The sequence below is a fragment of the Capsicum annuum genome, chromosome 1 (genome assembly GCF_002878395.1).
Source record: "Capsicum annuum cultivar UCD-10X-F1 chromosome 1, UCD10Xv1.1, whole genome shotgun sequence".
Taxonomy (NCBI): domain Eukaryota; kingdom Viridiplantae; phylum Streptophyta; class Magnoliopsida; order Solanales; family Solanaceae; genus Capsicum; species Capsicum annuum.
In genome coordinates, this window is record NC_061111.1 from 43,282,242 (window position 1) to 43,304,408 (window position 22,167).

General features: G+C 33.3%; 3 protein-coding genes across 4 annotated transcripts; all 3 read left to right on the top strand.

The window, feature by feature from the left end:
- The first annotated feature begins 3,935 nt into the window (after positions 1-3,935).
- Positions 3,936-10,559, top strand: LOC107873111 (probable protein S-acyltransferase 14). The gene is made up of 7 exons (XM_016719845.2): positions 3,936-4,532; positions 6,021-6,240; positions 6,332-6,423; positions 7,296-7,419; positions 7,518-7,603; positions 8,615-8,680; positions 10,081-10,559. The coding sequence occupies exons 1-7, from the start codon at positions 4,317-4,319 to the stop codon at positions 10,204-10,206; spliced, it is 930 nt and encodes a 309-aa protein (XP_016575331.1). The 5' UTR covers positions 3,936-4,316; the 3' UTR covers positions 10,207-10,559.
- A 715-nt stretch (positions 10,560-11,274) lies between these two features.
- LOC107873078 lies at positions 11,275-16,550 on the top strand. Of its 2 annotated transcripts, none has more exons than XM_016719803.2 (7): positions 11,275-11,555; positions 12,742-13,113; positions 13,788-13,960; positions 14,039-14,119; positions 15,004-15,079; positions 15,177-15,269; positions 16,024-16,550. In XM_016719803.2, exons 2-7 carry the CDS (start codon positions 12,765-12,767, stop codon positions 16,161-16,163), a joined length of 912 nt encoding a protein of 303 aa, XP_016575289.1. In that variant the 5' UTR covers positions 11,275-11,555; positions 12,742-12,764; the 3' UTR covers positions 16,164-16,550. The 2 variants fall into 2 exon arrangements, with proteins under 2 accessions (XP_016575289.1, XP_047252191.1); XM_047396235.1 differs by having other exon boundaries at positions 11,332-11,629.
- Positions 16,551-17,120: 570 nt separating this feature from the next.
- Positions 17,121-21,427, top strand: LOC107873069. Its single transcript, XM_016719793.2, has 7 exons — positions 17,121-17,394; positions 17,801-18,035; positions 18,680-18,774; positions 18,867-18,947; positions 19,233-19,308; positions 19,390-19,482; positions 21,005-21,427. Exons 2-7 carry the CDS (start codon positions 17,807-17,809, stop codon positions 21,166-21,168), a joined length of 738 nt encoding a protein of 245 aa, XP_016575279.1. The 5' UTR covers positions 17,121-17,394; positions 17,801-17,806; the 3' UTR covers positions 21,169-21,427.
- The last annotated feature ends 740 nt before the right edge of the window (positions 21,428-22,167 follow it).

Sequence of the window (22,167 nt, forward strand, 5' to 3'; positions counted from 1 at the left end):
TATTAATACACTTTTATATTACATCAATACATTGATACACTTGCAGTATCCATATACTCAATTGATACTCTTTTATACTAGATTGATACATTTTTAGAATGAATGTATAAACTATATAGAGTCGTATAAAATATGTATCTAAATAATAATTATAGTTAAAAATTGTATAGAATGTGTATAAAAATATTATTATTATTATTATTATTATTATATAGAATATATATATGTATAGAAACTGTATCATTATTATATATAAATATGTATCTTTAACAATTGTATAATATTAAAAGTATATTATATTGTATTTTATTGTATAAATAAGTAAAACTAAACAAAACAAATCGTATGTTATTTTAATAATGTTGGTGAATACAAAATAATCTGAAAAAAAGAGCAAAAACTCGATTGTTTAAAAGGAACAATCAATATTATACACTGATTATATATTTATTACATATAAATTAAATACAAAAAATAATAGGAATAAAAGATATAACGTACTAATTTTTTTTCTATTCTAACTATAAATGATTGAGGAAAAAAATGCCATAAAATTATAATTATTTATTAAAATAAAAAAAGTTTCTTTTTAAAATTTTTAAAAGAATAGCGCGAGAGAGTGAGAAGAGCAGACAACAAAGGAAAAAGGAAAAAGAGAAAAAAATGAATTGACATATTAAAAAGTAGCTGAAGTGGCTAATTTGTGGAATTACAATTCTTAGGTCATTTTTGGAGGAATTTGATTGGCCGAGAGGTCATATTAGTCCGTTCCCCTTTATTTTTCGACCAGTTATTTGGAAATTATCTCCATTTAGATTTATTTTGTCTTAAATATTTTTTAATTTGTTATTATTTTCTTAATTCAAAGTTTTTTTATTTGTTATATATTTGATAATTACGTAAAAAAAATTAATAAACTTCAAATATTCTTAAATAATTAGATTGACTCATGATATTTTATTTGTGATGTATAACTTAAACTTAGAGAGTAACACGTATTGTGTAAAAATTACGTAAAAAGTATTATATTAAATACAATAATTAACAATATAAAATATTTAAATTCATATAAAAATTTGTTCGACTCCAAATTTCATCTGTATCATGTAAATTAAGACAAAAAGAAAGAGTGAACAGGCAACTCAAGTATGTAGCCAGCGCTTGTCAGTTGTCATGTCTGCTTTTGGTTGAGGGTATTTTTGTAATTATATATATATATATATATATATATATATATATATATTAATTTACTTATTTTATTTTTATTTTTAATTTGTTATGATTTGAACATTGTCTAAAAATATTATATATTTTAAAATTATATAAAAAATATTATAAATTATAATAATTAATAAATTAAATTAAATTATTTGGAGGCAAAGAAATTTTTTTTGAAGAATCGAAATTGTACTAATGCAACATAATATTATTTGAATTTTTTTTGAAGAGTAATATAAATAACAAAATTAACAAACTAAAAAGTTTAAAAGATGTATAAAAAATTTATTTGACTTTAAATGTCATATAAATTGAGATAGAGTGAGTAACATATATTAGTTGAAAATTACGTAGAAAATTGTAAAAATCATATTCTAAAATTATATAACAAATTTGATTGACTTTCTCAAATATTTCATCAGTGCCACGTAAATGAAATAAAAAAAGTAACATATAGAATCTAAAAATTATGTAAAAGTACTATAAATCAATAATTAATAACGTTAAATATCTAAAAATCAAACGAAAAATTTATTTGACTTTTTAAGTTTTTTGGGGGGGTTTCCATCCGGTGTTTGGTGCCCGCATTTGAGCCCCAACTAATTCGGATCGCGCGTTGCGGGGCTCATTAAAGCAACAATGCTCTAAACAGAGTTTTTTCCATACCCAAGATCGAACCCTCAACCTCTAGTTAAGGGTGGAATAACTCCATTCGCCGTACTACAAACCATGTTGGTAACTTTTTAAGTTTCTTATGTGCCACATAAATCTATATCTATAATCTATAATATATTAAAAGTGTGAAAACTCTTAGAAAAATGATTTGAATTTTTTGTCCTTCATTAAAAGACTCCCCTTTAGACAAAACTGTCTTTTCATTATTTTTTTTTTCAATTTATTATTAAATTATTCTTATTATATTTATAACTAGACTCCTAAAATATATGAAACTCCTAATATACATGGAAGAAGAATCAATTAATATTTTTCTTTGTATTGATCAATTAGAAAAATACTCCTAAAATAAGATAAAAAAATACTCCTAAAATAAGACTATAATTTTTGATCGATTTTTGCAAAAAAGACCGACCTCCTATATATGGTCGATTTTCAATAATTTTTAGTAGTGAAAATAATTAATTAAAGTTATAACTAAAAAAATTACAGTAGACTTTATAAATAGCAAATATAGCAAAACTTGTCATAAGAGAAAATCTATTTATAAATAACAAATATAACAAAACTTGTCATAAGAGAAAATCTATGGACAAATATTGAAAAGCTAATATTCTAGGAAAACCGACAAACTTCTGTTGGTTATTTTCATAGAAAAATGGACGAAAACATATGTTTTTTTAATTTACTTTTATCACACTCAAACCTCTTTATAACATCATTTTGCTATAAGGATATTTTACTTTAGCGATATGATATTTTCAAGAATCGATTTTTTATGCTATATGTGATCATCATTGTATTATTTTGTTATAGTTTACAGATCGCAGATTAATTTACAGATGGTAGACAAATGTTGATCGATTTTGAGAATTCTTTTTAGATAAAATTTAGGTTTAATTGTATTATTTTTATATCTCCGTTTTGATAATTTTTTTGTGTAAAAGTAAAGTTTAGTTGTATTATTTTGATATCTCTATTATCGTATTATTTGGTTATAGTTTACAACTGGTAGATGAGTGTCAGATGGTTTTGAGAAAATTTTTGTCTAAAAATTAAATTTAATTATATTGTTTTGATGCTTCTACCATCGTATTCTTTTATTACAGTTTACAGGTGATAGATGAATGTCGATCGACTTTGACAAATATTTTTAATAAATGTTAGATTTAATTAAATAAATTCTTTAAAATATATCAAATTTAATTATTATGTTCAATTTTATTATTTAAATAAATATCTTATTTAATATAATATTGAAACTCTATAAAGTAAATACACATGGACGCGTACACCTAAACTAACATAAATAAAAATGTAACATAATTGCAAGCACGGGCTCCGAAATTTGTATACTTTAGAACAATGAACTTGTCTATAATGCAGCTGGCGGTTGTTGTGCTTTCTAGCTTCTATACATAATTTTATTACATTGTCCTAATTAATTATTATATATTATTTATATATTAAAAAATTAATAATATTTTATAAAAAAATAAATAATTATGATATATCTGTTTCAATTGATTCAATCATAATTTTAATACATCACATCTAATTAATTAGTATAAGTAATTTAAGTATTAACAAATTAATAATATTTAATTTAAAAATAAAAGAGACATAAAATAATAAATGAACTTTGATATTTTAAATTAATTTGACATCTTATATGAGTCTCACTTAAATTTTTTTCACAAATATTTTTATAACAATTTTGCTATATCACTTCTAATTAGTTATTATGAGTCATTTAAGACGTATCTGTTTTGCTACTTTAATTGTTATATCAGTGTAATAGAAGAAAAAATATTGTAAATCACAATAATTAAATTTTAATTATTTTAAAAATAGAATTGACTGTTAATTTCACATAAATTTGAATAAGGAGAACATTATAAATTACAATAGTTAACAGTTTAAAATAGTAAATTTTAATATCAAAAAAATATTATAAATTATAATAATTAACAAATTAAAAAATTTAAAATATGAAAATTTATTTGTATCTCATAAATTGCCAAAAAAAAAAAAAAAAGACCATCGATACCTAGTATGAAAATCAATATGGAAGTCCTAGATTTAGCATCACCCGTAGACCAAAAGAAAAAGAACCTTCTAAATTGTAAGCTATTAGTACTAATTAATTAATTAATTAGTACGCCATCTATGACTATAAGTAGCGGCTGTAATTCCAATTTTACCCCTACTCTGTTTCTTTCTTCTTCACCATTCCACTTCTGCTTAACCGAGGATTCCACTCGGAATCCATAAACCCAATTTTTTTTTCCAAAAAAATTAAATCCAAATTAATCAAATAAACACTCTGAATAACAAAACAAAATCAAATAACAAAACCCTTTTGATTATTATTTTGTGTAATTTTTTTTTTTGATTTGAATTTTTTGTTGAAGGGATTTATTATGTATAGATCTGGAACAGTGATGGCTTGGAATGTATTCAGATTTTGTACGGCCCTAAAAGGACTGGGGTCAATTATGATCTTGTTGGTGTTAGGCGTCGTGGGTATTACTTATTACGCTGTCGTTTTGACCAACTATGGTCCTTCCTTATTCAGTGGAGGTGGAATCTTGGATGCCCTTATTGCGCTTGTTGTGCTTGTTTTGTTCCATTGTCTGGTAAATTTCTTGACTTGGTGTTCCTTTATTGATTATTGGTTTTAATGGGTTGCTAGCTATTTAATGTTTGTGAGGAAATTGGGAAGATTTTATCTTCTTGAATTTTATCCCAATTGGTTTTAATAGGTGGCTAGCAATTTAGATGTTTGTGGGGTTTGTGAAGAAATTGGGGAAAAAAAGTTATTCTTTGGGTGTTTTTAGGTATTTTGTTTGACTAAAGGTCTTTGAAAACATATGGTTTTGATAGGATGTACAAGCATATTCTTGGGGTCTTTGTAAAAGTTAGGCATTTGGGAATATTAGAAGAATTTTTTTGGCTGTATGATGCATATTTGAATTTACATGAGTGAGTTTAGCTTTGTCGGAAATTGATGATAGTGTAGGGATTATGTGTGAGATTTACGGAATTTAAATTTTCACAGAACTCCTGATTTGTACTGAAAGATAATTGTAGAGTAGCCAAATGAAACAGGACAACATTGAGGAGATGATTTGGTGTTAACAAGGATCGCTTTGTCGCAATGCTTAATCAAGAAAGCTAAGTGAAAAATAAGCTGAGCTCTTCACGCGCTTAGACAACAGTTAAGACACCAAAGCCCCTAAGGCGCGTGTATCATCACACATAGGCTTTATCTTGAAGAGGATGACTCTAGACAATAACTATTTCCCTTGAAATGATTTTTTTGGCCATATAATTGCTGTTACCTCTGAAAGGGTTAAGAGGATTTATATAGCTAATGCCACGTTGTTCGAGATTAACATTGAAGAATACTAAGTTTTCTATTTTAGATGGTAAATTTTCTCTTCTTCTAGCGGAAGGTATTAATAATCGTGCAGAAAAGAAATATACCTTCTATGTCAAGTTAGGTCATATTCAAACATTGGAAAGACAATCATAGTTAATGCAAAATGCCAACTATTGAAGAAGCTCTCCCGGATATTTCTTTTTACATTTGAAATGGAGATCGACATGCACTTACATACTTAGTTGGCATTCACAGGAAGTATCTAAGAATATGAGTTTGATCCAATCTCTTTAGGGTAATGACGCGTATTCTTTGATTGTGATCATATAATCATTTATTTACAAGCTTCACATGGGAAAAATAGTATGCATTAAAACCTTTACGGCCTAGTGATCAATCAAGTGGATTAAGAACCATGAGGTCTCTGGTTCAAATCCAACATAGACAAAAATATTAGGTAATTTCTTTCCATGGGTCCTAATCTTGATGGGTAGAGTTACCTAGTACTTGGTGCTGGTGGGAGCGAAGGGTATGCTTTCGAATTAGTCGAGGTGCGCAAAAGCTGTCCTGGACACCATAATTATAAAAAAAAAGTATTCATTAACCATCATGGAAAATCTTATCCACCGTTAAAAATTCTGTATCTCCTAATTTTGGAATTTTATACAAGTCGAATGAGGCTGTGGATGCATAGTAATCTATAGTCTGTAGCTGAAGGAGTAGTTTTTCTTTATAACTGCAGTTGGTGATGCTTTTGTGGAGTTACTTCTCTGTTGTTTTTACGGATCCTGGTAGTGTACCTCCTAACTGGAAGCCGGACTTGGATGAAGAAAGAGGTGACTCTGATCCATTAACCACATCTGAATTTGGGGCTTCACCTGCTGATCCAGCAAACCCTAGAGTACGGTTTTGTAAAAAGTGCAACCTGTTGAAACCACCTCGATGCCATCATTGTTCTGTTTGTGAGTTCTTGTTATGCACCTTCTGTTACAATTTTGTTTCTATTTTTTTTTTTCAATTCGAGATTGACATGTTTATGTTTCCGTGTTTTAGGTGGAAGGTGTATATTAAAGATGGACCATCATTGCGTGTGGGTAATCAATTGCGTTGGAGCACTAAACTACAAGTATTTCCTTCTTTTTCTGGTAAGTTTCAGTATTCTTCAAGTTGTTGATTAGATTCTACTATCAGCAACCTAAACAAAATTGATAGTGTACCAGAACATATGAAGTTTCTCAGTGCCTTTCTGCACTGATTGCTCTAAGTCTTTGTTGTTAGCTTTCTGTTCTGATAGCTACCAGCCCTTTTGCTATGCAATTTATTCTGTGTTGCACTGATTGCATCTTTTCCGTATCTCAAAGGATAACCACTAAGTTTTAAAGGTTTTATTTTAGACCAACTCCTTAAGTTAAACAGACAATAGGAAAGAACGGCGACTGGAAAATCATATTCATCTATGGATCCACAGGACACAATCATGAGGAGCTGTGACTTCTTTTATCCAGCTAGTTTTACAAGTGTGGAAAGAACTGGCTATTTTCATTTGGAAGATCTGAAAGATCACTTAACTTGCATTAATTTCAGATGTTAATAGTATCTTCTTTAGATATATTGTGATCACAGTGAGGAATTATTTTCAAATTTCTGTAACCTTGTTCGTTGCCAAATGTTACTTTTCCTTTTATATTAGTTCACAACTCTGCATAGTTGGTACCAAGACTGGATAAAGCAGAGTTGTGGTAGATTGTTGGGCAGCATAAAACTCATCAAATATTATGCAGACAGCCTACTAGTTTGCGATTGATGCTTAATTGGTTGACCAATTAACTTGCATGTGATTGTTGGGTTAATAATTTCCATCTTTTTCCTGCATGTTTTGCCTGTGAATTCCTGTCAGCTGATATTAATATTCATGAATTCTCAACGGAGATACTTATCCATTATTAATGTTCCATTTGTTGACTATAAATACTTTATTGACCCTTCTTCCTGAATTAATTACGTCCTTTTTATGCAGTTCTACACGTTCCTTGAGACTACTCTTGTTACTCTATCATTACTGCCACAGTTTATTGCGTTCTTCAGTGATGGAGAGATACCTGGGACTCCGGGCACTCTTGCTACCACTTTTCTTGCTTTTGGTAAGGTGTAGAAACCCTGCTTCCCAAACTTCTCCTGTGTTTTCTCATACACAGGCATGCAATTCCCTATTTATTTACACAATTCTTGTGAATTGCAGTCTTCAATCTTGCTTTTGCTTTGAGTGTATTGGGATTTCTAATCATGCACATATCATTGGTGGCTGGTAATACCACGACAATTGAGGTATTACACCTTTCTTAATTTTCAGTTGAAAGTTTAATGGTGAACTGGTATCTGATTGTAAGGGGAAAAACTATTGCTACAATTTGCTGTTTCTTTGTGTCTTGGGTTTTGTAAGGGGTGCTTGCTAGATCAAATTATCTAAGTGTGTTTATTTTGGTTTGTTTTGATTAATCGCCTCATAAAAGTTGCTTTCTTGCGAAATCATGAAGGTTACACTCTCCATAGTTTCTCCACCCCACAAAAATAAACAAACAAACAAAATTGAAGTAGAGAGATTTCATCCCTCTTGCTTTTGCCCACATCTTTTTAATCTCAAAACTCAAATTTACCAAGAACCTTGGATCCATTGGTGGCTTCCCATGGGAGAAATTACTCCGTAACTCTTCTTCAGCCAGACTTGGCAGAATAGCAGAGGGAAAAATACAAAGTTGGTTATCCTTTTAATAGACTTCTTATCCATATTTGGATTGTATTTTTTTTTTTCACTATGCCTCACAATTACTTGAGGCCGCCTCCTTGCATAGAATTCTTCTGTTGCCGTGCCACTTCGAATCGAATTTTGGCCCTTCAAACTCCATCTGAAATTGGGAAAATACATTTGCTATAGCTATTGCACCAAACTGCATGGTTTATCCGAAGAAACCACAACTTATTTACATCTTCTAATTATAAGCTTCCTCCAATTAATTGTTTGAAGCTCAAACTCTTATTTTTGGATTCTAACTTCTCCTTTTGAGGTCTCTGCTTGTGCTTCCCTTTGATTTATATGAAGTTTGATCTCCAGAAAGTAATCCGTTTGCACGTGGAAATATTGTCATATCATGTTATTCTACATTCTACAAGATGGTCAATTTTATTAGGATGAAATAAATTAGAAATGAAAAATGTTTCGGATAAGAAAGAACCACTCAAGACACTTGAACTTGAAGTTTCCGCAGTTAATTACCCCCTTTATTGACAGGATTCTTAGTATTCTTTGCCACATTAAAACACTTCTCGTACATTGTGCAGGCATATGAAAAGAAGACCACACCAAAATGGCGTTATGATCTTGGTCGGAAGAGGAATTTTGAACAGGTTAGTTGAGTTTGAAAGAGATTGAAATTGTCATTTGTCTGCTTTTACAGAGATTGCTCTCAGTTGCAACGTGAAAACTGACACGTCTCATGTAGCATTATGATCTAAATTATAGATAGAACTTGTGTAGGAAGGTACAAGATCAAGGGACTCAATCTGTCCGTCTGTCTCTCTCTCTCTCTGTTTTTTTTTTTTTTTTTTTTTGAAATTGGTAATGTTGCAAGGGAGTCAATCTTTTACCAGGTGCTATCCATGTTCTCCTTTTTTGGGGTTTTATATATTTGGCACTGGGTTGATAACTTTCAATTGCGCATGACAATTATGATAACTCTAACGTAACTTGTAGAAAGTTGAACATAAAACTTCTCCGTAGCAATAAACGATAAAAGAGAAATACTTATGTAAGGTTAGGACCAGTTAAGACAAACTCAGTACGTGTATATCTACTATATCTACACAAACATACCACCTGTATTTTAATCAACTTCTGTAAAGAGAGGACATCAGATAAAGAAGTGGTGCATTGATGTATGCATGTACGTCTAAGATAGAAAAGCTTGGAACAAGAATTGATATAGCTTCTTAACCTGCTTGCTTGCTTTATCTCAGTTGCTTTGTTCTCTAGCATTATATCACATTACTTTTAGAATCCATGATATGCCTCGGCATTTGGAGAACCAACCTGGTCAAAACAGTTGGTACTGCTATTATCTTGTTTTGTTTTTATTTAAGATAAAGGGAATATGGAAAACCTAATCAAGGAGACAAGATATTGCATGAACCCTCAGTACCAAAATACTGAAAAGAGTGTGTAAGTGGTTGTGTTTGAGTAACCTTAAACCAAAGTATTTCTGTTGACTATCAACTTGACATACCTTTAGTTGTTTGAATAACTAAGGTCAACTTATATATCACCTGTCTGACACTTTCCAGTCAATTTGTATTGATCCTGGATACATTCTCCTTTAAAGATCACAGGATTACTATTAATTTCAAAAAGGGATCACAGGATCAGTACGCTGATCCCTTGTTCCTTTAATATGGAACATATAAAGAATGCACTATGGGCCTCGAGTATTCAAATGAATGTCAAGGCTATGTTGTTTGTCTCGAAAGGAGGTGTTGGTGTTGGCCACAGCAAAACAAGTTACTGGTAGAAAGGACCAAATCCCAAGCGTTTCCAGCTTTTAGGCTGTTTGCCTGTGTTTTTCTGATTGCTCAAGTCCATGTACAGTAGTTTGATGTCTTCTTTATCTAGAGTTCCTTATTTTGTGTTATTATTACCTTCATCTGTGTCGTATGTTAAATCCATCTCATTTTGTGGTATTATTACCTTCATCTGTGTCGTATGTTAAATCCATCTCATTTCTCCCCTCTAAGGTTGTAATTATATGCATCAGGTTTTCGGCCTGGACAAGCATTATTGGTTCATCCCCGCTTACTCAGAAGAAGATTTAAGAAGGATACCTGCTCTTCATGGTCTTGAATACCCGTCAAAGCCCGAACTCGAGTCCCAAGAATTCTAGGGGTCATCAAGTATACCAAGCTGAGTTTGTTTCTCTCCTTTTGTAACAATCATAGAGTAGTACCTAATGACGTCCATCCCGCGCGATCACATCTACTGGCGCTGTGCAGAAACTAAAGGAAGATATAGTAGAGGCACGAGCAGCCAGTCAAAGGATGCAATGATATGTATCGATAATGTGCATTTGTCTCGAGAATCCGTCTGGGGAAATGGGGTTGGTGTAAGATAGAAGTTTTGCTTATGTCTCAACTCTGACAACAGGTTTTCTTGTAAGATCAAATGCTTGATCAGAAATGTAGATCGATCTGTGATTCAAGTGTTAAATGTAATTTGATCGTTCGTAATTTTGTAAAATGGTTCTAATCTCTCTTGGAATTGTCTTAAAATTTCCAACATCCTCAGGATAATTTTTGCTTCTTAGATTTCTCATCTTTAATTTTTGCTCTTCAGTGCTTTTAAGTGAAAAACAAAAAAAAAAAAAGATCGAAAATACTCTTGAAATGTGTAAGTTTATATCTTCTTATGAAGCATAATAAGTACAAGTTATGGTTTAGGAGATGTAATAAGTTATACTGCTTGATTTTTATCGAGCTTTTAGCGTTAGAGACTTTAGTTTAAAACCCGCAAGTTATGCCTTATAAGACAACAAAAGTTGTGTTGATTTGAGTCATTAGTTCAATTTCTAAACTCACAAAGTTACGTCCTAAAAGATATACGTAACTTATTCCTACCCGAGCTTATGTTGGACATAGCAAAAGGTATCTAGACGAATTAGAAGTTATATGACTTAATTTATGTCGGACAGGACAAAAGTTCTTTAAATTTATGTCATCATGAATAGTTTTACTTTAGCTGAGGGTGTATTAAAAACAACCTCTCAACCTTTGAAATGACTGAGGTATACTTATTTGATACGTTTTTTTGAGGAATATATCAAGAGAGAATTGAATTTGGTTGGTAAAATAAGGATCGATTTCTTAGTAAGGTACAAATATTTAATATGATTCCATAAAATTTAGTTTCGTTCAAGTAATAAATTTTAGCCAACTAAAAGGATTCATTTCAATTCTATTGGTAATGAGGACGTTGATTTCACAACAAAAAGAAGGAAGGATTGTTTGGGATCCTTCCTTTCTCCACACATTGATTACATTGGGAGTAGAAAATGAAAGAAAAGGGAAGAATCTAGTCTCCCAACACGTGTCACTCTCACACCACTCGTTTACAGATATAAAAGACTTTTGGCACGCACATTTTCTCAAGCTATTTATTCTGGACTCTGCTAGTTCAATCTCTCTGTTCATACTAATTAGTATAATTCTATCATTTTTGCAACCAATACTGATAAAGGTAATCAACAATATCGTGTATGTTTTCTGTTGCTGTTTATTGTTTCGTATAATCATCGTCTAGCCATGTGACTGGTAAATTCTGCACTAGCATTTTCCACAGATTTTGTTAAAATGTTTGGTTTACTTGGTTCCTTTAACAAACCCTAAACTCATCAAGTTAGTGGTACTGTCAGAAATGTAAATGTCCTACTTTCAAATCAAAGGATTGCTGCACAATACCAAATTGTGTCAGACAGGTTTGTCTTTCTCAAAGGGATTTGAGGGTGGGGGGTGTGTGTGTGTGGCGGTGGGGTGGGGTGGGGGTTTGAGTAGTTTATGGGACAAATATATGCATCTCGATTAGGGTTGTATTCTATGGTTACGAATCTTATCATATATGTGTCTTTTTTCATTCCATCACAAATTGATTTTTCTATGGTGGCCACCCTAAAGTTTATTGTGAAACTATAAGGAGTAAACACATATAATAGCACCCAAGGATGTGGCCTATTGCTTCAGTGAAGTTGAGCTGAGCACCATGAAGTCTCAGGTTTAATCCCTAATCGAGACAAACACTAGGTGGACAGAGTTACTTGTACCTGATGCTGATGAGAGTTGGTAGGTATTTCGTGGAAAAAGCTGGCCTTGATACCGCGGTTATCAGAAAATGGGAGTAAACACAAAGAAGCTGAGATAGTTGAAAATATAAAGAACTAAACAAGTAATAAAAACATATCTAATGTAATACCACAAGAACTCTCGCAAAGAAATTAAGAAGATTAAGGAAATTATGACCTAACGGCATAGTGTGATTTGCACCTAAGGATGTGGCCTAGCGGTCAGTGGGTTGAGAATCATTAGGTCTTAGGTTTAAATTCCAATAGAGACCAAAAACATTAGGTGATTTCTTCTCATCCTAACAAGGGTAGGATAGAGTTTACCTGTTGCTGGTGGGAGGTGGAAGGTATTCCGTGGAATTAGTTGAGGTACGCGCAAGCTGGCTCGAGCACCATGGTTATTGAACAAAAAGAAAGAAACTACGTAGTGTGATTTTCGGTGTGATGGTACCTTTGGTGCTGGGTTCAGTTAAAATCTTAGGCATTCTCTTAGTTGCTGATTCTAGTTGTATGACTCGTGTTATTTTCAATCAATCTTAACCTTTTCAACATCTATAAAAGACTAAGTTGTTAAGTTTCGTTGTTCAGGAACTAGGGGTTGGAGTAACAATATGCAGAGAGAAAGAGGTGGCAGAGACAATTTCAACTCCTTCAGCAGTCCATTTGGAGGCATAATGTCAAGTATATTTTGGGGAAGAGACCCATTTGATGACCCATTTTTCACTTGTCCTTTTACAAACTCGTCTCAGTCTTCCGTGTTACATCCAAGAACTCCTTCTGATGACTTGCAGCAGGTTGATGAATCTAATAGTCCAGTCATTCAAGAGATAGATATGGATGATGAGGAAGAAGCACCGCTAGAACTAGAGGAGGACGACGTTAGTGGCTCTAAGAAGAAAAGAGACAGGGCTTATGCTAACAGAAATCCACTTGTTGAACACCCTGAAGATCAAACTGATGGTAACTTTGGTTTCTATTCATCTTCAATTAGTACTGTTATCCCTTTTTTGTATCCTTATATCAGATACCATAAAACAAAATATGTAATTAAATAGTAATTTTAAAATAAATACCGAGACAGATTACGCTACACTGTGTCCTTAAGGAATTTGATCACCTCACTGTTGCCCAAGGTTTCGGATTAATCTCTCCCCGGATAGAATGTGATAATCACTTCTATAATAGTGGCACTTCAAATAACATCACGCCGGTGAACTGAAAGTACGGTGCGGATCACACTGGACTAGGTGCGTCCTTACTGGAAAGACAGGTTTCCTTTCGGAAACTACCATTGCCATTATTTTAAATAACTTTGAAAACTAAAAAAAAGAAAAAGAAAAAATTGTTCTGCCAAAAGCTGAAGCCAAGCAATGACAACAATGGCGCTAGGGCATACGATCTTCCCAACTCTTTAAGCGAGAGTACAAGTGTTTTTGTATTTATGTCTGACAAATTTCTTTTCTCCTTCCTATGTGGGAGGACGTTCCTTCATTTCCCATTCATTAGCTAATCTAAAAGTTGTGGGGTTGGACGACATTCACAACAAAATCGCAACAAGTACAAGGGGTTTTTATGGTGTCTGTCCATGGCAGCATTCTTGCTGGTCATCATCATTAATCCTACTTATGCTGCAGACCATAGCAAGAACAAGATCATAAGCAAAGATGTGACTCGTGGAATGAAAGACATGAAATTGAAAGGAACTCAATCTAAGACTCAGAGCATGAGCTATAGACGAGTTGCATATGGTGGAATAGATGGGACATATTACACTGCCACCACCACACGGAGGGCTGGAAGTGATGGAGTATGTTCTTTTCCATTTATGCCTTGGCTTAATAATCTTGTTTTTCTTGGTTCTAACAGTGCATACACTGTGAAACAGAGGGTGCTGGAGGAGAGCAAGCAAGCAGATAGAACAACTGGCCAAGCTACACATAGAGTCTCCAGAGGCATTCACGATAAGGTATAACCATATAGCATATATTTTATTAATCATATATAAGAACTTATCCTCTGCTTTATGTTTAGAAGCTTTATAATATATATTTCATTGAAGTTGCACTTTGGTTGTGTCCTTCCTTTCCCAATATGTCATATAATCATTAATTACTTGTTTAAGGATGAGGTGACGATAATTTAGTCAAAAGCTCCTTATGATTAATGCTATCAAATGATTTTCACAGCAGGTTTGCAAAAACCTTAATCGACAGCAAAAATTAACCGGTGAGTATATGTGGCTTTGAGGATTAAAAGAGTTGGCAACTAACTATTGAGCTTAGATTGCCATCTATATCTAAGTGGATTTTACATCTTGTGTCTTCTATGCAAGGAAAGTGTCCAATATCTACTCTTATGTGTCCGCTCACAAGTGGACCGTAAGTTTAATAAATTGGTCCGACTTTTCTATATGGAACTTTTGCAAGACTGGCACAACTTTTTCCAGGTAGCATAAGTGGAGCTAGGATATCTGTTAGTGCACTATTAGAAAAAAGGAGTAAGAAGTATTAAGTGGGAAGTGATTCCTGTTCCATCAGTTAAATAGTCAACCAAGTGCACCATTTAGCCTTTTAAGAGCATCAGTGCCAGTAGATAATATTAGATCAATTCTAGGAAATATGTATATAAAATATCTAGTTTATTGCAGAAACCATGGATTCATGTGCACCATAAAATAGGCCATAAATTTGCCCCTGGCGGTAGCAGTACTGTGATATTCTCAAGCATAGTTTCCATTTGTATCACTAAGAGATATTTTTAATTTTGGCTATTTCCTTTGCTCTGATAACACTGACCTTATTTTGATGTATAAGAAGAAGTTTCTTATTGACACTCTTCTGCCATTCCTAGGGGCACTCGTTGACGAGGAAGCTTGCCTCCGATGGTAAGGTGGACACTATGCAGACGTTGCATAATCTAGAAGAAGGTAGCATCTTCAATAAGATTGCTCAGATGTTCTGTTTTTATTTTTCCATGTAATTGCAGATTTTACGTCTTGTGTTCTTTCGTCCTTTATTTTACAGATGAATTAGCTGGCTTTGAACAGACATGGAAGGACAATGCTGATAAGGATGTCCATGGGTGGAAGAGTGGGCCTGATTTCCCTGCGAATGCAGGTTAGTAAGCTAAAGGATATGTCTTTTTCTACCTTTATTAAATAGGGCTGGTGCATATAAATCCATCGACAGATTGCATTTGCACATATCTGATGGATTTCTGCAATCTTCTCAGTTAATGTTTATTGCATTCCTAATGCCAGACTTAAGCTGCGCTGACTTGAGACGGGTGGAACTAGTAGTATAGACATGGGTTCATTCGGAAGCATAACCTTTAACACACTGGAGTTGCTGAAAATACTAAAGTATGAAACCTAGAACATATCTGATGGGCTCATTGGTTAGAACACAAGTCCTGAACCCGTAATATTAGAATCCTGGATCCGCCTCCTCTTGGTAGGGAAGAGGAGTGTTTGATTGAACTTTGTAGCAATATACAAATGTATTAAGTTAGGGAGTCAGCTGTGTGAAGAACTACTTCGACACAAATTGATTACTTCTCATTAACAATTGGAACAGATAAAGAGAGTTGCTTTTAATCTGTTGCTAATACCCCTTACTCGTAATCTATTGCAGCGAAGATCACTTCTATTAGCACAGAAATACATGTTTGAAATCTTCTAATGGGTAATCCATTTACAAAATTCGTTGCCCCCAAAGTCTTAACAAAAAACCAAAATGAGCTTAGACCAGCCAATCTCTTGTAGGTTTTCTGTTGTCATTTCATTTTTTTAAGGAATGCGGTGTTTGCTTATATTGGAGGAAACTTATGCTTCGATGATCCTCGTAATAGTAAACTATCTCGGCTATGCAGGAACAAGCAGTAATTGGCTGACAAATTGGGAAGCTGGATTCCGGGATCCATTTAGCGGTGTTAGACCAACTAATAACAGTTCTCAGCCGGGGACACATAGTGGAAGAGCAAAGAAGGTCGTCAGGATCAATATAGAGTGACATGTACGCATTCACCGGATTGATTTCGAGCCAGGGATTGGAGAACTTCCTAGTAGTAGACTACATTACACCCCTTTTAACCCCCCCCACCCCCACCCCCCGAAAAAAAGAACCTACATATTTGGTAGTTGCTTTAGGGTCTTGGTGAGGGGTGATACTGTGTTGTAGTATTAATGCTTTATCCAGGAATGTTTTTGTTCTACTTATTTATCATCAAGAAGATTTAGTTTATTAGGTGTGCTGTGAGCATCACACACAATTTTGAATAAATGGTGCTTATATTTAGTGAAGGATATGTTCTGAAATGTTGAAGAATAACTATATGCTCTAGTTTATTTTTTCCTTTGTATATAATTGAAAGAAATTCTAAGCGACAGTAATATGATCTATTTATGTCTTAAGAAATTGACTCTTTGTGATCTGCTAAGTTGTCTTCGCTTTTTTAGTTTTTTCTTTTCTCAAAGTCAAACAATATGGAAAATTTATACGTTTGTACTATGTTTTATTTAGGTGATTTGAGTTGTTTGATAGCTGATCAAATTAGCTTATAATAAGTGCTGCTTCAATTATATTATTTTTATATGTTTAGTGGGCATTTCATCATGACAGTAGGATTCTTTTCAAAATTTTGTTTAGTTGTGTGGTCAATAAATATTTTGAATTTGATGTTGTTTTGGAAAAACACATATGAAATGTGATTTAAGTATGAGATATTATTAAATGGGGTAATTATTTTATGAAAATAAAAGTTTTAGGATAGGTTTTAAAAAGTGAATAAGATTTTGAATATTTTTCTAAGTTTTTAAAATAATTTTAAATTGTATTTGAAATTTTTATGATCTCGTGTAATTTTCAAATAAAGTAAAAAAGAAAAATTCAAAAAGAAATTCTCAAGGGCAGACGGTTCTTAGTTTCGTACTTACAGATAATTTTGAACATTTACTATTTGATCAGCCAAACTCAGAAAGGAACTAATAACAACGAGGTATTTATAATTTGTATTAGAAAAATCAACCAAACAAAATAAATGAACACAAAACAAAAGAGTAATTAATAGGGCCCAGTGAATTGTATTATTGAGTGGATCAAAATAGTTTGGTAAAATACAAATTCCAGAAGCTTCACTCATTATCACTATGGTGTCACCATATACACTAAAGCACTGACCTTTTTGCTGCTTCACACAAGTAGCAGAAGCATCAAGCAAAGCAAGTAGCAGAAGCTCTCAAAGGTGAATTCTCTCTACTTATCCTTACCATTTCCCAATCTTGAAATTACTAACTTCTATTCTAAAATTTTATTTTTGTTGTTTTGACTATTTTAACTTTGACACGAGTTTTAAAAAGGAAGTGCTCCATTCATTTTTATATGTGCTCTTAGAATTTAAGAAAGTGTTAAAAAAAATTTAGAATCTTGTGATCTTAAATAAGATATGTCAAATGTGTCCAAATGTCTTTTATTCTGGTAGCATGTCAGCTCAAGAATTATACTTAAGAGTTGCTAAGAAAAGGAAACAGCCATTCCTTTTTAGTAGGCCAAACAAATTGAAACGAATTGAGTATACAAGAAGTGAAAAGCTGCTTCCTTTTTTTATGGGGTTTGTAAGTTTGTTGAGAGTGATGGTGTTGTTGAAACAGTGAACAATGTCGAAGCTATTTGGAGGAAAAGACCCTTTTGATGATCCATTTTTCACTGAACCATTTGGTGGTTGGTTTGGTTGGAACGACCCCTTTTATGGACAACAAGGCTCTCCTAAGCAAATCAGCATTGAAGAGCTAAATCCCGAAGGTGATGGTGATCAGGCTCAACAAAATTCTGAAACAACAAGAGACTTGGTTGTTAACAACAACAAACCTCGTAAAAAATCCAATGGTTAGTGCTTTTTTTTTGGTTGGTTCTACTTCTACAACATAATCCAATATTACAGTGATTGGTTGGTTGAGTGTTTCGTCGTAACATTAACTTATGCAGAAATTATGTACTCCCTCCGTTTCATATTAGTTGCCCTTGTTGACTTGTCATTCTGCCTAAGAAGATATTTATTAGGAGTTTATCTTACTGAAGTAGCCCCATTAGTCATGCTTTGAAAATATAAATTTGAGTTTATATACTTTATGTAGTCATTTAATGATAGAGGTAATATAAGAAGAACGTAATAAACTTATCTTGATTTTTTAAATTGCACAAGTAAGTTGAAGCAACTACAACGAAACAGAGGGAGTATCATTTATGCGGACGGTATGTGGAATAACAAGTTAGGGGTCATTTGGTTGCTGGATTGAAAAGAGTTACTCCACTTATTAGTGTATTAAAAGTAGCATGACTTTATACATTGTTTGGTAACAAAAACAAGGAAAAAAGTAATCCCAGCAGTTGATTATTACTTACTTATACGTGCATATCTCTAAACCAGCAACAAAACGAACCCTTATTGTTCAATTAACTTAGTTGATTATTGTTTATACATAAATTTCAAGTTTTTTGTATACGGGATGTTTTGTGAATTTACATTGTAGGGAGCCAGAGTTTCAGCTACCGCAGAGTTGCTTATGGTGGTTTAAATGGCATGTACTACACTTGCTCAGAAGGCAGAATGATGGGTCCTGATGGGGTGAGTAGTTCTTCTTGGGATCAAAGAAGTAGCTATGCTTGCTTCTTGCATGATTATTGCGTTGTTTTAAACGAAGTTGTTTTTCTGCATAGGTGGTTCTAGCAGAAATGAAAGAAGATGATAATATGATTGGGGAGTCCCTACACACAATTTCCAAAGGGATTCACAACAAGGTATTTCTCTTCTTAATAAAGATATGGTGAAGGGGCGCAGTTCATTGGTCCTCTTTTACTTTTTAGGTTATTTGAGATTTAAATTCTTGTTGAGATTGAAATTCTTCTTTTTTAGGTGTTTGTCAGGTTATCGAATTCTAAGAAGTGTCTTGTTTGTTCTATATACAGTTACCTTTCTCTCTCAAAAATGAAAAAACTAAGTGCCTCGCTTTGTTATCTCTTGGAAGTAATAAAAAGTGATTAAAGCTTGCATTATTGTCCTGATTTATTTGTGAGCTTATGTAGGGCCATTCTGTCACAACAAAGCATAGTTCAGATGGGCAAGACAACACACTGCAGACTTTGCACAATCTCAACGAAGGTATTTTTGATTCAACATCATAGATGCCAGGCCTTCTGAATTATGGGTTATCTAATATAATGGTATTTGGTTTACATTTAGACGAGCTTGGCGACTTTGAACAAAATTGGAAATCCAGTGCTGATAAGTATTTGCCTGGATGGGATAAGGGTTTCAGCTTGCTGGAGAATCAAGGTAGGTTGTTTGAGTTCTATCTTCTTGAGTTTGTGCCATTCATATCCAGACATCATACGTGAGAATGCAAGGATTGAGTGCAAAACGATGTTGCAGCAAATTCTCTCTATTTAGCTATAATCGTATTTCTTTTGTGCTGGAAGTTCATTTTCTATGCACGGTTAGGCAGAAGCTAATTAACTTCTTTGAAAAAGGCGATTTAGGGCCTGTTTAGTGGTGCCTTTTAGAGAATGAACAGAAAAGAAATTGGTATTCTGATTAAGTCCATTTGAATTGTTTGTGTGTCCTAGCAAATATTGGCTAATCTGTTTGTTTAATTGATCACTGCTTATGAGGCAGAAGAAAACAAATAGGTGGTAGGATTACTTTTGAACTCTGAGAGGGTATATTAACAACAATGTATTTACCATAAAAAGGTGATTGAACACTCTTAGGAGCAGAAGACAATTGGGTGAAAGAATATGAGTCCTCGAGCAGCTTAGCGATATAGGCTGATCCTTATTCCATGAAACATTGTGTTCACTGTAAATGATCAAAGCCACTTGAGATCAGTGCACACCACAAATATCTCTAGCCTAAAATTTGACCACATACCTATGGTTACTGGAGTGTCTTCATCCAAATTAACTACTCCCTTAGTTTCATTTTACTTGGCACTCCCCTTATGAAACATTTATTAGCAATTTATTTTACTAAACTAACCTTATCAATTATGCTTTGAAAATCTAAATTTGATTACTAATACTTTATGTAGTCATTTAATGATAGGGGGTGGCATGGGAAGAAAATGATAAACTTCTCTTGATTTCATTAATTGGACAAGTAAATTGAAACAACTATATTAGTAAGGAGGTCAGGTGAAATGAAGCAGAAGTGCTGCAGACATACTTCTCCTTGCATTGCATTGATTCTTCGATTTCTTTACCATAGACTCTCCTTTCATAAAGAAAAGGAACAAATTGTAGTTGCTTCAGATGAGAAACATTAAACCAGCTATAAGAGTTAATGGTTTCTCCAAACTTTCCTTGCATGAATGCACCTATCAAAACAAAAAAGTAGGTTACTCCAAACTTTCCCTGCATGAATGCACCTATCAAAACAGTAAGTGTATACTTTGCTGATAACAGAAGTATCTAGCCAATAGAGTTCAGCAAGAAGACCATTTTTGACATAAAGGTTCTAGTTAAAGAACAATTTCAAAACTTCATGATTGAACTATGATCCTGAATTCATGAATACATATCTTTGCTGAAGAATGTGCAGCATTGCTTAAAGGCGTAACACTTGTGGATCTCCCAATGCAGTTACAGAGATTATATGAGCTCCCTGTTCACTATAGTCTGAAAACGTGAACAAGTGCACTTTGTTTTACTTTCGAGTATCCTGTAACGAGTATGCTCGTGTTGTATGGTTTTCGACCCTGATATCAAGAATATATGTTATAATGTGCTCTACGAAATTGAACAAGAATGCTACTGCTGTGTTGCACGAGTAGTTTTGACATTCTATTCAACATGTGTAGGGTCCATGAGCAGCTTGTGGGATGAGTTTGCAAATTGGAGGGGCTTGGGTGGGTGGGAACATCCAGCTCTGGAGTACTATGGAAATGGAGGACCGGTGGTGCAAGCCGGTGAGTCAGGGGAAGATTCTTCTAGGAGAGCCAGAAGAAGAGTCCCAGTGGAGTAGAGTGAGGCTTCCTTCGATGGTGAAATTAATGGTACCACTTCTATCATCCTACTAGTGTAATGTTACATGTGTTCAACCTCTTCTATTATCATAAGTTGGAGTCTCTTTTCAGTTCACGTCGAGCATGTTTCAGTGAGATTATGTGTTAAAGACTTGATATGTGTATAGAACTCAAGAGTATTAAGGCTTCTTCGAGTAAGCGCGCATGTCAGTAATGTACTGTGTGGTATTATGATATCAAAGTGAAACTTCCAGGGCATTTGATTTGTTTTTTAGATGAGAATTTTGTGTGCTTGGATAAGTTGGTTTTGGTAAAACAAGTAGCATTGGCACGTTTAGTGCTCTCTATCAAAAAGGACTTTGTTTTTAAGGATCAAGGATCATACTTGAGACCTCCGGTTAAAGGCGGAGGAATTTATATCATTCCGCCACACCTATTGGCTGGTGATCACACTGTATTCGATCAATCACTTTCGCTTGAGGATTAAAATCGATTTCATAGATTGTATGTGAATCGTTGAATCTCTTTCACCAAAAGATTAATTTTACTGTGAAGATAGAACAATATTTTTTGTCATGCATGAATTGATCAGAGAATATTTTAGTATTAGTGGCAAAGAGTGTTCAAAACGATATCGACTTGGTCTACAAATCTATTTCACATAAAAAGTGTATCAATATAATATAAAAGTGTATCAATTGAGTAGAGAGACTGTATGTGTCCAATTGGGCCAAATGGCCAAAAAAAAGAATTAAATTTAACCGATAGGTTACATTTGTCCACTTTTTCAAATTATGTCATTTTTTTTTTAAAAAATGACCACTCCATATCCTTTTCCTTTCAATTAATTACGCAGAAACATGCAAAACCCGCAAGATATACGAGAAAAAAAAAATAATTATAAGGGATGGATCTGCTTATCGATGTGTTTGTGTATTTTAAAGAGCTTTAAATCTGACGAAAATAAAATAATATAAATATTATATTTCTTCCGTTTC

Excerpts from the sequence above, each read along its gene's own strand:
- LOC107873111 (XM_016719845.2), top strand. The coding sequence starts at position 4,317 with ATGTATAGATCTGGAACAGTGATGGCTTGGAATGTATTCAGATTTTGT. Across the intron at positions 4,533-6,020 it reads TTGTTTTGTTCCATTGTCTG|TTGGTGATGCTTTTGTGGAG; the intron begins GTAAATTTCTTG and ends TTATAACTGCAG. Across the intron at positions 7,420-7,517 it reads TACCACTTTTCTTGCTTTTG|TCTTCAATCTTGCTTTTGCT; the intron begins GTAAGGTGTAGA and ends TGTGAATTGCAG.
- LOC107873078 (XM_016719803.2), top strand. The coding sequence starts at position 12,765 with ATGCAGAGAGAAAGAGGTGGCAGAGACAATTTCAACTCCTTCAGCAGT. Across the intron at positions 14,120-15,003 it reads CCAGAGGCATTCACGATAAG|GGGCACTCGTTGACGAGGAA; the intron begins GTATAACCATAT and ends TGCCATTCCTAG. Across the intron at positions 15,270-16,023 it reads TGATTTCCCTGCGAATGCAG|GAACAAGCAGTAATTGGCTG; the intron begins GTTAGTAAGCTA and ends TCGGCTATGCAG.
- LOC107873069 (XM_016719793.2), top strand. The coding sequence starts at position 17,807 with ATGTCGAAGCTATTTGGAGGAAAAGACCCTTTTGATGATCCATTTTTC. Across the intron at positions 18,036-18,679 it reads ACCTCGTAAAAAATCCAATG|GGAGCCAGAGTTTCAGCTAC; the intron begins GTTAGTGCTTTT and ends TTTACATTGTAG. Across the intron at positions 18,775-18,866 it reads GAATGATGGGTCCTGATGGG|GTGGTTCTAGCAGAAATGAA; the intron begins GTGAGTAGTTCT and ends TTTTCTGCATAG.